The following is an 18507-nucleotide window of genomic DNA, read 5'->3' on the forward strand; positions in this document are numbered from 1 at the left end:
AGAAAAAGAAACTAAATATATATATATATATATATATATATATATATATATATATATATATGAGTACGAATGAAATTGAGATGAAGGGGAATTGAGATAATCTTTAGCTTTGATAAGACGTGTTAAATGTTTTCGATTGAATTAATACTTTGTAATGTCAAGGTCATATAATATTATATTTTAAAAAAGTTATTATTTGTTAAAAACTTAATTTTCATTATTTTAATAATTTGTGTTCGAAAATTAACGTTTGCGATATCAACGTTAGTATATTATAGTTATGGTTCGTACAGTTAACATAGTATATAGTTTGTATATAATTAAAGTATATAGATACTAATTAGATATTACTGCATTTAAATGCTATTATGTAGTATATAGTTACTACTTGATATAAGTATTACTATTTAGTGTATATTAGATATAATATTATTCAGTAATAGTATTATCAGATACTAATACATATAATATTATCTAATAGCATTTAAATACTATTGGATATACTACTATTCATTATATACATATTTATTAATTAGATTGGTAAATATACTAATTATAATATTGTATAACTAAATAAAATATATATTATTTTATTAATGCATATATATATAATTAGTATAAAAAATAATTATATTATAAGTATAATTGTAATAAATTATACTAAGAGTTATATTATTGTATTAACTTTAGAGTATATAATCTCTTTTTGAAACACGAAAAAAAGAAAAGAATAAGATCATAGAAGTTTAACGAGAATTAATCGATTCGAGATTCAACAGAGACATTTTCTAAAGGTTAGCAAGTAAGATAAGTTCACCGACCCGAGAATCGACACGAATCAAGGTCTACGAGTATTCATTCTATCTTCTTCTCCGTTAATCCAAACCACTTCGAAGACTCCGCGATAGTTTGCTTTCACGAAGTGAAAAGATCTAATTCAGACTCCATGCCTCTCTTATTCTATATGGTAGCACAAACAAATCCGTTAACAGTATTCAATAGAGAAACATCTGTTTCTAATGATACGATATTTCAAAACATGGAACCGTCGATTGATTCTAACAAAATTTAACCTTCAGATTATCATTATTATTATTATTATTGTTATCGTTAATCTTTATTTTTTTTTAAATCTTACCTCACATAGATTCTACTCGTAATTATTGTTGTTATTATTATTATTTATTAAATATTATTTATTATATATTTAAATCTCGCCACCCTCGAATGATTTTTGCTTCTCTTAATCGAATGATTATCACGTTTAAAAGAGTTTATTCTTAATTTGATTTGATTAATAAATAATCCGATGGTGTTGCATATTTTTAAGATCATTGATCTTTGAGTGTATCTATGTATGTATACATAAAAAAATGTATAATTAATTATATCCATGTAATATGATCCGTGTAATCCATATATTATTATTACTACTATTATTATTTTTGTTGTTGTTGTTGTTATATATTGCTAATGATTCTTTTGCATCTTTCTCACGTGATTTCATCTCGAATAAAAAATCCGCAAAGGAGTTAGCTTTAATGTAAACCAAGATTTATACTACCATTTATTGCACCGATAATCGCCTATAAACATTTCTAATACTTGAAGAAATAACCACATAAATTCTTTTACCTTGCATTCTTTTCGTTTGTTTGTTCTTTCTTCTTTTTCATTTTTCATTTTTTTTTCTTTTTTCTTTTATTTATTTACTTACTCTCATAGATTCTTACGTAAATACATAAGCGACTATCTTTATCTTTCTTACGAGTAGGAAGGATTGAACCATTCTTCTTGACACGCTTAACGAATGAACGAAGTGCGACGTTAAAACGGCACGTAAAATTTCGCTCGGCACGAGGAATTATAAATGTTACTTGTGTCTCTTCGTTCTTAGCGTCTATTAAAGCTCGAAGAAACGATTAATCCATTTACGAGCCACGACGTTCCTCGTAACTCCTATTTTCATTCACTTCCAGTCATGGTTAACGGCCAATAAAACAAGACGATTATACAAGAGAGAGAGAGAGAGAGAGAGAGAGAGAGAGAGAGAGAGAAGAGAGAGAGAGAGAGAGAGAGAATGCAATACCAGGAGGACACGCGTATACTACGACGACTTGCAGTTTGCTTTATGCGAACGCTTATTTATCGTCACGAGGAATATAAATTTTCTCTTAGAAGCAGAAGAAGAAGAAGAAGAAAAGGAAGAAGAAGAAGAAAATGTGTGATAAGTGTGAATCGAATAGCTCTTGAAGATTTTTATCGCATGTTGATAAAACCTTGTGAATGTTTTTCTGATTAGAATCGTGCGCAATGTTGTATTCTTGCTTCGATAAATGTCTGTTTCGGGATAAAAAAAAGGATGTTAATATTTGAGAATTTACGACCGTCGAGAGAATTGTTTTTCTTTCTCTTTTTTTCTTTTTTTTTGAGAAAATTTTGACTTTTTGATCGAAACTGACACAGCCACGAGAACGACGGCTATTAATAAATTGAACTAATGTAAACGAAAGCTTTGCGAAATTCAATGATAAATTCATGTGGTCTTCGATTCTAAAGAAAAAAAAAAAAGAAACATCAAATACATTAACAAATTCTAATATTTAATCTGTTAAAAGTATTAATAAGAAGAGCAGGATGTTAAGAATAAAAATATAAATATACGAACAGTCCTTAATAATAAAGTAAAGAATAGCGAACGAAACTCAAGTTCTTTGTTAAATCTGATAATAATCGATTTCGAAAAGAAAAGCTCGAAGAAGTAAACTTAAAGTTTGTAATATTCAACGCGATTACTATATACGAATGAAAAAACATTAGTGGATAGGTATAAAAAGAATAAAAAGATTAAAGAAAGAAAGAAAGAAAGAAAGAAAGAGAAAAAAGAATCATAAACACCAACATAAATAATCACTTATTTAAAAATGATCGCATACCCGTCCAATAAAATCCTTTCAAAGTTCAACATAAATACATAAATATTATACGTATACATATACTGAAACGGATCCTATAATTTTCTAATTTCGAAGGGCACGTGACAAGGTACGTCGTCGGTGTCACGTGTCGGTGGACGTCGAAGCGACGATTAAAAGCTCGTTAGGTCGGACGCGCACCAGGCATTCCTGCGGTCCATCTTAAGATTTAAGGGCCTTCCTCACGAACCAGAAAGAGAAAGATAGAGATAGACAGATAGATAGATACAGAGAGAGAGAAAGAGAGAGAGAGAAAGAGAGGGAGAAGGAGCTTCGCCCTTTCTACGAGATGTGAGAGCTCTTTTCGGAGGGTTTAGGGAGAGAGACTTCTTCTTGGTGGAGACTCCTACTTCTCTTCGATGCCCTCAGAGAGATAGGATCAGGCTGCTACATCCTACGGGATGGTTCGTGCTTCTCGTGAAGTGAAAGAGAAGGAAAGAGAGAGAGAGAGAGAGAGAAAGAGAGAGAGACAGAAAGAGACACGCGGTATCTAATCTGGCCACTTTCAGAGCCGCGGGTAGCCGTGTTTTGGCCGGGGATCGTGTTAAGGGGATTTACATTCATTTCGATCCTAATAACCCGATCCCTCGGATCCTGATTTGGAACACGATATCCGCCCTCCCGCTTTATACACGTGACTTTCCTTTTTTTTCCTTTCTCTCTCTCTCTCTCTCTCTCTCTGTGTGTGTGTATGTGTGTCTCTCTTCTCTCTTAGTCTTATTTTTGTCTCTCTTTCTTTCTTCGAGGAGGAACTTGGCTACCATCCTCCTCTTCGAAAAATAACAAACATCAGCCTCTGAAAGAATTCTCTTCTCTTACTTTCTCTCTCTCTCTCTCTCTCTCTCTCTGTGTGTGTGTGTGTGTGTGTGTCTCTTTTTTTTCTTTCTGTCTTTCTCTTTTTCTCTTTCTCTCTGTCTTTTACCCTCTCTATCTTTTTTATTTTCGACGAGGATAAGACATAACCTGGAAGAGTAACGGACTGTTAGAGAAACCCACAAGGAGTAGACTTTAGCGTCGTACTTACTGGAAGTCTCTCGTAATTAATTTACGTATTCAACTCCGTAGGAGGATTCTTAAGTGTTGATCGTCTTCTTCTAAGACACTCGAAGCCGGATACTTCTCGTGAGCCTGAGCAATCGTCCGTTTCGAGTTCGGAAAGTTCGAAAGAAAAAAATCTTGAATGAGAAAAAAGGAGGATATAAAAAAAGAAAGAAACAACAATAATAATAATAATAACAACAACAACAAAAATAAAATCTAAAAAAAATAACGAGCAAAATAGAAAGAGATAATGAGAGGACGAAGAAAGAAAAAACAACAAGAAACAAGAAAGAGAGAAAGAGAGAAAAACGAAGAACGAAGTAGACGCATAAAAACAATAAAGAATGCGAGGAGGCGAGAATGTCTCATCGAGATGCAGGATGATACTGAAGAAAATTAGCAATGATGAAAACGACGACAGCAAGTACAGAAGAACGATCCTCTTTTCGTCTTATAGTCCTTCCTTTGTAGAGGAGGAGTCGGCACGCGGCTCGAAAGTGTCAGTGTAATGTACCGTAACGATATCGGACTCGGCGTTTCGATAAAATGAACTTCAAGAGAAACGAGATAGTAAGTAAGAAAGAGAAAGAGAAAGAGAAAGAGAGAGAGAGAGAAAGAAAAGGAAGATAATAAGGAAGAAGAGGAAGCGACGAGGCGTGTGCTGATCGCCTTCATCGCTTTGAAGAGGGTAAAAAAGATAGAAAAAGACAGAATGAGAAAAACTAAAAGACAGAAACAGAGATGATGATTATGATGATGATAATAATGATGATGATGATGATGATGATGATGATGAAGATGATGATGAGGGTGATGATGATGATGATGATGATGATGATGATGATGATGATGATGATGATGATGATGATGATGATGATGATGATGATGATCAGCTTGTCGAGATCAATACCAGCGAGTGATTCTGTCAGTGACGTGCTATGGATTCAAAACAACATGCTTGCTTTCTATCTATCTATCTATCTATCTATCTATCTATTTATCTCTAGTATCCATGTTTCTCTTTCTATCTTTCTATTTTTCTCTCTCCCTTTCTCTGTCTAAACCTTTTTCATCTTAAGTCTCATTGGTGTTTCTTTTCGCGCTTCGGTAATCCGTTCCCACAGACAAAAGATATTTTCGGTTGGTCGATTTCGATCCTTCTTTTCGTCTTGATCCATCTCTTTCTTTCTATCATTCCTTCTCTATCATATGATCTATCTCTTTTTATAAGTCTAGCCTGTAGGTATAGGTATATACGTCGTAATAAGGATGTAACCCGAGCTTCTCTAGAAGAGACGACACGCATCATCGAAAATAGGTTCATCTTTAAAGAATAACTTTTTCCATTTTCTTTCACGTCGTTATGCTCATCGTCATATATTATCGATCATACATACGTAACACTCTCGCTCTTTTTATTTATTTATTTATTTATTTATTTATTTATTTATTTTTTAATCATAGATCGCGAAGAACTAGAAGAAAATTTACTTTGGCAGCTTTATCGATTGTCTTATTAAATTCTTAGAGTCGAAATAACGCGGCATGCGTTTACTCGCGCTTAGACGTGTCTTAGATAAGTATGTTAAGGTACGAAGGAAAGAAATATATGGAAATGAAGATGAGAGAAGAAGCGTGAGATAGGTCATCCCTCTGGACCGGGATCGCTCTTCAGTTATGGCCCGGGACCTTCTAGAGAGCTCGACAAACACTCGATGCATCTCCTCGTACACGAATCTTTCTCAAAACACGGCCCCTCATTGTTGTCGTGTCATCTCTCCCTTTGGTGAGGCCATTGTCCTTGAACGTGTACTACTACGCGTGTATGAGTGTTAGGGGGTAGAGGGTGGGAGAGATTTAATACATTGATCATTCCTTTATCAGAAAAATCGAATTTCTTGTATTAACGTTTTCAATGATGTTCTAATAATTGCGATCTGAAGAAAAAAAAAAAAAAAAAAGAAAGAAAAAAAGAGAGGATGATTAAATGAATAATCGTCCCAAGTGTTTCGATTTAAATTCGATTATTATCATCATTATCGTTAATTCGTTTAAAGATAATCTCAACTATCATTCATTTCCATAACTTTCGCAATCAATGTCAATTATGCGAACTCGTTTTCTTCGAATTTGTTTCAACTCAAGATTTATCGAATCGATTAACTGGAAGAAAATTTATTTGGATGAAAGCAATATCTCATTGAGTCTCCATTAAATTTGGTATCATTCTGATACCATAGATAATTATTTTATCTCGCGATTGTTGTTCTCATGTCTTAATAACTCCGACAATTTTTAATTTTAATTGAATTAAATTTTAATTTAATTTATCCTATTCTCAACATCTCTGATCAATGAATGTCCTTACTAATTATATTTGATTTAATAGAACGACGTGTCGTTCACAAGGAAGATGATTTCTTCGAGGGAAGGGTTGAAAGAATTTCGTTGTATTAACGTAGGTGTAAGAGGATCGTTTCTTGGTGAGCCGGAAGTGGCTTCCAGGAAGATCAGCTGACGCCAGAACGATTTCTTTCGGTGTACACGGTGAATGGAATATCGAGATCGTCATTCCGAAATAAAAAGAGAGAGAAAGAAAAAAAGACCGATAGAAAGAGAGAGAAAGAGAGAGACAGACAAATAGAGAAAGATAGAGAAGGAGCTCGTTCTTTTTCAATTCCCGAATGTGGTTTACGTGAGAAGGAGAAGAAGTGGGAGGAGGGAGGAGGATGAAGGAAAAGTAGAGAGGGAAAAAAGAGAGAGATAGAGAGATAGAGATAGAAAGAGAAAGAGCGTTGAAACAAGAAGAATGAAATAAAAGGTTGGCCTGGCAGCGAAGGTAAAGCTGACCAAGGTAGGAGAAGAAGAAGGAGGAAGAGGAGGAGGAGGAGGAGGAGGAGGAGGAGGAGGAGGAGGAGGAGGAGGGGGACTTGAGAAGAAACCGGCGGGGGCGGGGCTCCATCTTCGGATGCTGGGATGGAGCCCAGTCCTGTTTCACCATCTTCCTTCACATCAGGACCCAACCCCCTTCTTCGGTCTAGAAGGTGCCTCATCTTCTCTGTACTTCTATCTTCTTCCTTCTTCTTCCTTCTTTTCTCTCTCTCTCTCTCTTTCTCTCTTTCTTTCTCTCTCTCTCTTCTTCCTTCCTCTTAATTCTTCTTTTCTCCTCTCGTTCTCTACTCATCCTGACCTCTTAACCCTGCCCCGACGTATTTAACTTTTCATCTCATGCGAGAGATCTCTTCTCTTCTCTCCTCCTTTGTTCGCCTCTGCTTAAAGTAGATTTCAATAAATTTATATTCGTCTTTGGATTTGAGAGAGAGAGAGAGAGAGGGAGAGGGAGAGAAGATAATAATATAAAATTGTTGGATTGGCTAATGAGTAATGTAAATAATTTCGATATTTTTTTATATGTAAATAATGAACTCAATTTTTTTCTTTTTTAGTGAATATATTTTTTATTGAATATTGGATCAATCCAATAGTATATTATTATATATATATTTTTTTTTCTTTTTATTGAAAACTAATTATTTACTAATCTTGTAGTATAATGTTATCCTAATATTATACTGTTTAGTATATTTATTTTTAATATTTTCTATTGAAAATTTCGATATTATTTTTTGATCATGCAAATATTGTGATGTAGAGTATAACAAATATTTTCTCTAGTATTTCTGATTAAAAATTTCAATATATTACTTATTAATCAAATCTCAACGTTATACTACAATATTACTAAGTATTTTCTATAACTTATTTTTCATATTTTCTATATTACTAATTGCTCAACCCATTATTATACTATTCAATATCATATAAAGAAAATATCGATATTAATTACAAGCCAATTCAATATCATTACTATTACAACTATATTTATATAAAAGAAACAGAAACAGAAAGAGAGAGAGAGAGAGAGACAGAAAGAAAAAAAAATTATTCATCTTAAAATAATTAAATAACTAATAAGAAATATTACAACATATAAATATAAATAACGAAAGTATAACCGTTTGAATGCACAGAGAAACGCAAAAAAGAAAAAGAGAGAGAGAAAGAAAAACAGAAAGAAAGAGAGAAAAAGAGAGAGAGAGAGAGAGAGAGAGATCATTGATCGAGTGGTTGAATCGAGAAGACGCGACAATTAACAGCCGTTTACTGAGCGCGATAAGATATGTAAACGAGGTGTAAGTGATAGACGATCGGTAATTAGGAGGTATCGCGCGAGGTACGATGGAGAGGAGATAGCACGTATGTTGCATGTACAAGATGGTTGGGAGGAGGAGAAGGAGGAAAAGGAGGAGGTGAAGGAGGAGGAGGAGGAGAAGGAGAAGGAGGAGGAGGTGGAGGAGGTAGAGGAGGTAGAGGAGAAGGAGGAGAAGGCATCATATACGCGACGAGTACATCACTCACCGGAACTGGTTTCCTCTTTTCGTCTTTCATAAACGCCTCGAGCACCGTGGTAGCGCCATTATAAACGATAACGAGCGACCACTACCGACGGCTCTTCTCGATATAATTTTATTTTCTTTTTCCTTTTTTTTTTTATTGAAAATAAAAATGAAAAGGAAGGAAAGAAAAAGAAAAGAGAGAGAGAGAGAGAAGAAATGAGTATGAGAATGGAATACGAAGAGAGGACGATGTAAGAAGTACGAAACTCTTAAACGTCCTCTCATGGGGCCCCGTTTAAACGTCGAAATTAAATGAACTTTTTGAAACGTGAATGTATTCTGAAGAAATCGTTATCAATTTTGACGAGATAATTGTGAATATTTATGTTTATAATCTTTAGATCTAAAAGATGATAAATGTATTTTATTATTATTCTGTTAGATATCGTCGTTACTATCGTTATTATTTAGTAACACATATTACACGTTTTTTTCATAATTTTCTTAATTTTGTTCTTTTATTACAGTATATATTACGTTTCATTGATTAGTTGCTACTGCTTTCATTATATCTTTTATATTGTTAGAGTACGTACGTATCTGTATGTCTAACACTTTGAGATCAAAGAAATGTTTAATTCTGATAACTCTGACAAATATCATAATTGATACTAATACAATATTACTATTGTTATAAATATAATTATTTATTGAATCTGTAGAATATATATTTTTGCATATGCATTAACATTTTGAGATTGAGGACATTTTAAATTGCGATATCTGTAATAAAGATGATAATTGGTACTAATATGGTACTTTCTTTTAGAGTTTCTTCTTTTTTTCTTTTAATGTATCTTATTTATTGCTATTCTTCTTTTCCTTTTTCTTCTTCTTCTTCTTCTTATTATTATTATTATCACCACCCCCGCGTCTCTCTCGTTTTCTTTTCTCATTCTCTAATGGATTACGGGCTAGGCCATTTTTCACTCAGAATGGATTTTCATAAGGTCCCGACATTCTCTCTTTCTCTCTCTCTCTCTCTCTTTCTCTCTCTTTCACTCTTTCGAGAGAAAGAGAAGGCTCCATGTCTCTCGACTCCGCCAAAATGTTTGTAAATAGATGTAAAGTCTGGGAGGGGCCGAGAGTGCAACCCGCTGCGCGAACAAGGCACCCCATCGTGCACCACAGCCGGTATATCTCTCTGGCCCTTCACCATTCTTTCCTCTCTTTATACCGCGTCCTCTTTCGGCCCTTTTATACCTTCTCTCTCTTTCTCTCTTTCTCTCTCTCTCTCTCTCTCTCTCTCTCTTTCATTCTTCTTTTCTTCTTCGTCGACTTTCTTCCTCCTTCTTCTTCTCCTCCTGCTCTTCCTCCTCTTCTTTCGATCCTCCTTATCGCATTCTCCTCTTTCGTCCCACCATTCGTTCCCACCATCACATCAAAATGTACGATGTGATTTCGCACGAGCTCACTCTTACGTCATTTCCTTTAGATCAGAATCTTGAGAACTTTAACGCGATTACGTGTCTCATGTGACCTTACGTTATTACGTTTCTAAAAAAAGAATTCGAAATGTTTAATCCTTTATAAATGCCATCTATCCTTAAAATTATATAATTATATATATATGTATAATATATATGTATATATGTATATGTATTATATATATGTATGTGTATATATATATTTTTTTGTCTAATTTTTTGTTCACTCGTTTCTAACAAAAATGCAATGTTGAAACTTTTATCATTTAACTTTATCAAGAATTGTAACTCCATCAAGAACTTTCTTATATGCATATCTATTACTTTACATATCTCTATATGTATGTCTATATATGTATAAACATTATATTGTACTAATATGAATAATATTATATAACATTCAGATTATACATAACAGGTAACTCATTATGAGTTGAAATTAAAATACTATAGATAAAATTCAAAGATTCAAGCTCGAATCCCAGTATATCAAATATATATATATATATATATATATAATTTTCTTTTAGACGCGAAACAAAAAATTGGAGTTTATAAAGTAACTCTTTCTCTCTCTCTCTCCCTCTTTCCCTCTCCGAAAAGAAAAGAAAAGTATTATAAACCTCGACAATGTTACTCATGATTGACCTTATACGTAATATGAAAAGAAATTTTCAAATTGAATTTGATTTTGTTCCTACCTCGATCGGATTGCAAGAGAATTTGAAATAAGGGTTGAATGTAGGGAAAAAGGGGTGAACGTAGAAAGAGAAAGGAGAAAAAAGAAAGAGTGAGAGAGAGAGAGAGATAGAGAGAGAAAGAAGGAAGGAAAGAAAGAAAGAGGAATATAAAGCTATATAAAGAGAGAAAGAGAGAGAGAGAGAGACAGAAAGAAAGAAAAAGAGGTAGAGAAAGAGGGAGGAGGAAGAAACTGGTCGCTACTTCGCGATACAATGCAGAAAAGACCCGTTCGATATCGCGAACGAGATGGGGTTGACAATGTCCACGAATTTGCGGCTCCACGCCGGCAATTAGCTTCTATTGACTGCGTCGAGGAAGAAAAGGGGACCGGTCGCGGCAACCTTTCCATTTTCGAATCCTCAGTGGTGAAAATTCAAAGTGTCTGTTAAGAAGCAACCAAAGCCTTTCTTACTTACATGTACATATATATATATACTATATACGTAAGTATGTTCGTACGTATATATTTATTTATATATATGTAAGTATATGTACGAGTGCATAAAAATCGCACGCCTATCGGCTGTCGGATGAATTTCGATCAAGCTTAACGTGAAAGAAACCACTCGGTTTGAAAACACGAAAGAAATTCACCGAACGTATCGTTATAGTATTTCCGTTTAGATATTTAATGAAATAGAAAAGAACGTTTAAAAGTCTGAGAATCTGACAAAAGAGGTCTCGAGCGATGATCGTTCGTTCGTTCTCTTCAATAAACCATCTTACATATACATCAAAACCAATAGAGAATCTTATGGTTCGCCTTCTAACACCTTCAAATATATACTTACGTTTCCCTTTTTGGGGTTCTCTATAATCTTCACGTTTCTACAGAATCTTGCCTGTTCATTCATCCGAAACTATGATTTTTCCTCTTGAGAATTGGTGTGTTTCTGGTGAAAAACTGAGGATCTGTCTTTTGCCGTTATTATTACCCTCTGTGTGTTCCATTATTCTTGAAGAATGAATTCAATAAAAGAAGAAAGTATGTCCAACAAATGATGAACAAAATTCGTATTTACCAGATGGACGAAGAGAACTCGTTTTCCTCGATAAAAAAGAGAGGAAGGAAGGAAGGAAAAACAAAAAAAAAAGAAAAAAGAAAAAGAATTGTTGTTGTAACGGGAGAAAAAGGAAGAAAGAAAGAAAAGAAAGAAAGAAAAGAAAGAAAGAGAGAAAGAAAATAAAAAAGGAACGGCAGAAAAGAAAAAAACGACGAGAAATAAGAAGTCGCTTTTCCTTCTTAAAAAGGTACAAGTTAAAGAGCAGGTAGAAGTCAGAGTTTTCTTCGAGTTTCTTCCTTAGAGCTTACGAGCAGCAAGAGGATCGGCGTGACCGAGTAATCCTCGACACGACGGCCGTATTTATACTCCTGTTTGCCCCTTGATTCGCTATGGGGCTCGGTAGGTCCTTAAAGTCCCTTTGAGAAATCCCGTTCCGTTCTCGTGTCCGGTCAAAACACGCATTCGTTTTCCGCGTCTGATTCTTAAAGGTTTCTTCTTCTTTTTCTTCTTCTTCTTTTTCTTTTTCTTCCTTCTCTATGTTTCCTTCTTCTTGTCCTTTTTCTTCTTCCTGTACATTTTCTTCTTCTTCTTCTTCTTCTTCTTCTTCCTTCTCTAGGTTTTCTTTTTTTTTCTTCTTTTTTCTCTACATTTTCTTCTTCTTCTTCTTCTTCTTCTAGTGCTTCTTCTTTTTCTTTTTCTTTTTTTTCATCGTCATCTTCGTATCGCTTTTCCACTTATTTCGACCTGACACATAAGAATTGTACGCGCGAGACGATGTCCTTTTTCCACGTGCATCCGCGTGAAATCCTCGAACGTCATTATTCCACAACCTTTTTTCATTTTTGAATCGCCTGTACGATATACTCAATGAAATCGCGTTAAGCGGAACTTTTCTTAACGACAATAACGACGACAACAATAACAAACCAAAAAAAAAAAAAAAAGAAAAAAAGAAATAAGAAAAGAAAAAGAAATAGTATGGCTAACATATGTACAAAGGGTATAGAGAAAAGTTACTTGCGAGAATAGACTTCTTTCCAATCCTGTTCAAAAGGACTCGAAATTGCTGATTTTTCATGGTCTATCCTTTTTTTTTTTTTTTTTTTTTGAAAACTTAAGTTATGTTCCTATGATTTATATCCATTGATATGTATACTCGAATGACGAATGTATACTACATATGTATATAAATGTATGTATATGTGCGTGTGATATTAACATCATATGAATACTAAGTATTTATACATTTTTGTTATAATAAAAATCGAGTATATACATATATAATCGAATACTATAGTATTATATTAACATTTTGTATAATATATGCTTATATTCGATATTTTTCTATTAAATTTTGTATTTATTATTTGTTAGTATCTCTATATATATTTATGCTCGTGATTTAATAACTAAAGAATTTATATAATATAAAATATAAATAAAATAAAATATACATATGAAATATATATATATATATATATATATATTCTATATAAAATATAGCTTAATATCACAATGTTACTTAAATTTAATCTATTCTTTTCCTTTTTCTAATTTTCCCATTCGAAATTCTAAGAAATTCAAGATTTAAAAATAAATCTGAAGAAGAGAAATCACTATCAGACGAATTACTTCTTGAAAAATTAAAAAAGAATTTCTACATGATCGAAGTTTCTTAAACAGACATCATAACCAAACGGATCGATTGAGAAAAATACATTAGATATATTTCAAAACATTTCCGACAAATTCTTCGAAATAAAAAAGACAAAATCATTTCAATTTAATCTAAATTTTTATTCGCACCGTTAAATCAAATATTTCCAATGTTACTTACAGAGGTGCAAGGAGAAATTGAATACCTTAGCAATCTCGGTAATGAACCAGTGGCCCGGAGTGAAGCTGAGAGTTACAGAGGGCTGGGACGAGGAGGGAAAACATGCAACCGATTCCCTCCATTACGAAGGACGAGCCGTCGACGTGACGACGAGTGATCGCGATCGATCGAAGTACGGAATGTTGGCGAGACTCGCAGTCGAAGCTGGTTTCGATTGGGTTTATTACGAATCCAGGTCCCATATACACTGTTCCGTTAAGTCTGGTTAGTATACTTGACAAAAGGATTTTTTCATTGGCACAAAATAAAAAGAAAAACGCAAACACAATGTAGTCAGCTACGCGGATCTCGAGCGCCATTTTGTTTTTTTTAAAGAGACGATCGAAATGTCAAATTCTTTTCCATAAAACGATGACAATTAAATCACTTTGAAAGGTTTTAAAAAAGAAGAGAGAAATTTTATTTGAAGAATTATTTTTGTTATATATATATATATATATATACACACACATATATAATCGTAGATTTTCTTGGAAAAGATTTTTAATTATTTCGTTAATGTACATTGAAATTCTCTTTCAAGAAACGATAAGAATTATAAATTACGTTGAAAGAATTTAAAAAAGGAGAGCGAAATCTTATTTTAGAAATTATTTTTCTTATGTTATATATATATATTATGTTATTATTATTTGCTTTATTATTAACATTCTTATTACTGGCGAATATACACGAAGCGCCGCTACTCGTCAGAAAAACGAAACATTTTCTGTCTTATCGACTTGTTCGGGTATTGCAGAGTTTGATCTTGACTCGGCAAAGGATTTTGCTTTTATCCAGATCCCTTGTTATTTCATCCCGAAGGATTAAAAATCTTACGCATTATCATGTACGATAATTAAAGAAAAAAAAAAACATACTATTTCTTCTTTCCTATTTGTCTCTAGTTAAATGAACGATCGATTATTTTCAATATTTTAATTGACTTAAAAAACAAAATTTGATAGATCTTTGATATGTCCCTGCCAAAGATTTGAACGATCGATTCTCATTTCTCTCTCTCTCCCTCTCTCTCTCTCTCTCTCTCTTCCTCAGCCAATAATGCTCACGTCCTCCGTGTCACACGTAAAAGTTTCGTATTACGAAATAAATACCGATAAATCGGGCACCGTGCCTGTCCATTCGAATTAAAAGATCGAGCGTAAAAGTAGGCGCGAAATCGATACCGGTCGATGGATCGCGTCCTCGAGGGTCGCTTGAAAACGACAGAGAGAAAGAGAAAGAAAGAAAGAAAGAGAGAGAGAGAGAAAGAGAGAGAGAGAAAGAGAGAGAATGAAAAAAAAGAAAAAAAAAGGTGGCAGGTTCGAAGCGTGACATATTTTCTGGTCTGGACTCTCCTTCTCATCTTATTTTATATATATATACATATATATATACATATATATTCTTTTTTTCATCACGATCGAAGGACGATCGATACCAAAGAGATCGATATCGATTCACCTTATTAACACGGCTCGAAGATAAAAAAAGAAATCTCGATTTTCGATCTTTTTCTTTTTCATCGTCTTTAAATTTCCTTCATAATTTTCGACTATCTTTCTCCATTTTCTTTTTCTTTTTCTTTCACTGTATAGATCCGATTCTCTGATTGGAATTCGTTAGAAGATATCGATTTTCGTGACGTAGAGTGGGGAGATTACGAGAGATTTCCCACGGTACCAACCGGTCTACGGATGTTGCTTGTTATACTCGTTCGCGTCACCGACCTTCCTGATCGGTATTCCCGAGTGTCCGATGGATCCGATTACCTCTTCGAAAAATCAATCCTACGGAGAAAGACTTAAAGCCCCGCGAGATCGCGGTTAATCGAAGCACAACTCTGCGAAAAAAAATGTGCCAACGTCCGAGAGTGAACCGAGACCGATCCACTCTTTTCGGATCAATTTTTTTTTTGTCTTCTTTCTATTCTTTTTTTTTTTTTTTCTTTTTTTTAAGTAAGAAATACTCCATTCTCCAACGACAAGAGAATATACGGATCAATGAATCTGACATTTGGCTCGAAGCCAAAGTTCAAAGTATCGAAGCTAAAGTCAAAGTTGCAAATAAAAATTCAGAGTAAATCGAGTATAACAAACTCGTAAAACAATATTTTACCAAAGTATTCGTTCGACGTTTGTAATTGTTAAAAAATTTCTATTGAAATTCTTACTGATAGAAAAGATATTCCTTCGAGATCAAGTGCAAGAAGTATTCGAAATTTAATTTTAGTTAATATGATCTCTTCGATCCCGTCGTATAAATCCAATTCAAAAAAGAGAGAGAGAGAGAGAGAAAAGTGAAAAATCGAATTTATAAGAATCACAGTCAAGCCTTTTTTCTCTTTTACCTTGTTTTCTCTTTTACCATTTTTTTCTTTTCATTACAGAATCATCATCGGCAGGCAAATCGGGTGGTTGTTTCCCTGGGAAAAGTTACGTCAGAACGGAAGATGGTAGACGAAAGAGGGTGGACGAAGTCCAGTTAGGCGAACGAGTAGCAGCCATGAATTCTCAGGGTGAATTGATCTACAGCGAGGTGATAGCTTTCTTGGATAGAGCACCAACGGAGAGACGACAATTCGTGAAACTTTTTACGGAATCTGGACGAGTGTTGACCTTGACGCCAGCACATTTGGTACCGATCAAGGATAAATCAACGATATTTGCGGCGAGGGTAGGAATAGGGGATAAAATTCTTGTGGCAGAGAAAAAAGAGGATTCTTCGTTCTCCATAATGGAGAATACTCTGAACAATGAAGTGTACAATGCGCGTAGTCAACGTCTTCGTTGGGATCGAGTGATCGAGACAAGGTTGATCCTTGAGAAGGGTGTTTTCGCGCCGCTGACAACGGAAGGGACATTATTGGTCGACGACGTCATAGCTTCGTGTTATGCCGTAATCGATAGTCAAACATTGGCACATTATTCCTTTCTCCCTTTGCGGATTTGGAACAGCTTAGAATCGTTCTTCGTTCGAAGGCCATCTTCGGCTAGAAGAACGATCGATGTAGATCGACCGGATATCAGGCAACAAAGGACTAATAACGAGACAACGAACATCGATCACAAAGTAAACGAGAAGTATACCGGAGTACATTGGTACGCCTCGTTTCTTTACAATTTTGCCTCTTCCGTTTTACCACGTAACATGCTCTACAATTAATTAGAACAACTTTCAACATGCCGAAGGATATAAGGGGAAAATGAATGAACGTTGCCTCGTTTAATCTTATCGGTTAATCCTTTGATTGAGATCAACGACATTTTGCTTTATTATTTCTCCTTTAGTGTGTTCTTCCAAGGATGCTTTTATCTTTTCTCTTAGAGAGAAAGAGAGAGAGGGAGAGAGAGAGAGACTATGTCTTTTGTCTTGTTGGATAGTGTTTGAATTGGACAGTGACATTTCTATCCGGTTTACCGAGTGACGTAAAGTATATTAGACTTTTAGGAAAATAATAAAAAGAACGCGAAGCTTTAGAAAGATATCAAAGCTTTTTCATCGTCTAACGTTCTAGTGTATGTGTATGTATCATACGAGTATATAATATAAATATCGTTCCGTGCTATTCCTTTAAACGAATATATATATATATATATATATATATATATATATATATATATATATATATACACATATACATAAAAGTGTATGCGTCTGTGTGTGTGAGCGAATGAGTAACCGAATGAACGAATGCATCTATGTATACATGTGTATAACGTGTACGAATGTGTATATGTAAAAGAAGAGAAAGAGAATGAATATGAAGAAGATGAAAAAGATGAAGAATAAATGACAAAGATTTTTTTTTATCGAGACGATTTTTTCTTATTTCGTTCGAGATTTGTCCTTCCTTCTTGCAGTGACCTTTCGCATACATGAATGCGTGCAACTCATTTCTATGAGGAAAGAAAGCAAGGAAATAGAAGGAAAAGACAAAGCCAGAAAAAAGAAACAATAACGATAAAAAATCCTGGAACAACGAAGCCATTGTTGTACATATACACACACATACGTACATACATACATACATACATACATGCATAGATAGATGTGCATATGAAACGTGCAAATTAAAAACACGTTATATCGCGGCGTTGTTCTAGCGCACGTGTTGCTGGTGCTTCGTCAAAACGAGATGCGGATCGCGTGAGCTTTATTAAAATAAATATCATTTTCCTATTTTCTATGCTCGTTATCGATCGATCATCGGACATTTTTTTCTTCGTCCTTGTATAGCAAACTACCGTTGTTCGTATGATTAGAAAAATATCGGCGTAAAATGCTATCTAATTAACCTTTTTTTTTTGTTCTAGTTTCAATACCGGCGCGTCCATATTTATATATATATATATATATATTTATTTATATATATATTTATATATATATATATCTATTTATGTATATTACATTTATATATATATATTTATATATATATTATATATATATATACATATACGTATATATAAATATATATCGACGACCATCCTTAAATTATCTACAAAAAGATATAAATATATATATATATTAATTTTATTATTATTATTATTATTATTATTAATATTATTATTATATATTATTTCCAATAAATATTTTATAATTTTATTATTATTATTATTATTATTATTATTATTATTAATATTTTTATTATGACATATTATTAATATTATTAATATTATTATTATTATTATTAATATTATTATTTGTGTACGTAATGAGGGGGAGATAAATTATAACGATGTATATATAACACAATACAAGCAATCGATAAGTTGAATTACACATTGCCAAAACAAACTTCATTTTGTCTGATCTTTATCCGACTAATCGGCCTATCCGAAAACAGTACCAAATCCAAGATCCTTTCAACTTCTACAGTCACTTTTATTTTATAACCTAAGTTCTAATCTTGACTTAGTTTAAAACATTTCTCTATCTACAAAGATCTACTCTGTAAAATTTATTAGAATTGCTATTGGATAATCA

At 33.5% G+C, this 18507-nt stretch overlaps 2 protein-coding genes across 3 annotated transcripts in view; both read left to right on the top strand.

Moving 5' to 3' along the window:
• Positions 1-17850, top strand: part of LOC127072796 (sonic hedgehog protein) — a 54113-nt gene extending 36263 nt beyond the window's left edge. For both annotated transcript variants that reach the window (XM_051013524.1, XM_051013525.1), the window contains 2 exons: positions 13485-13746; positions 15911-17850. In XM_051013524.1, the coding sequence (XP_050869481.1) occupies positions 13485-13746; positions 15911-16686 (1038 nt within the window). In that variant the 3' untranslated portion in view covers positions 16687-17850. The remainder of the gene's footprint in view (positions 1-13484; positions 13747-15910) is intronic.
• LOC127072788 (FHF complex subunit HOOK interacting protein 2A-like) overlaps positions 1-18507 on the top strand; it is a 158807-nt gene that overhangs the window by 38519 nt on the left and 101781 nt on the right. The window lies entirely within an intron of this gene.

This window comes from Vespula vulgaris, chromosome 2 (genome assembly GCF_905475345.1).
Source record: "Vespula vulgaris chromosome 2, iyVesVulg1.1, whole genome shotgun sequence".
Taxonomy (NCBI): domain Eukaryota; kingdom Metazoa; phylum Arthropoda; class Insecta; order Hymenoptera; family Vespidae; genus Vespula; species Vespula vulgaris.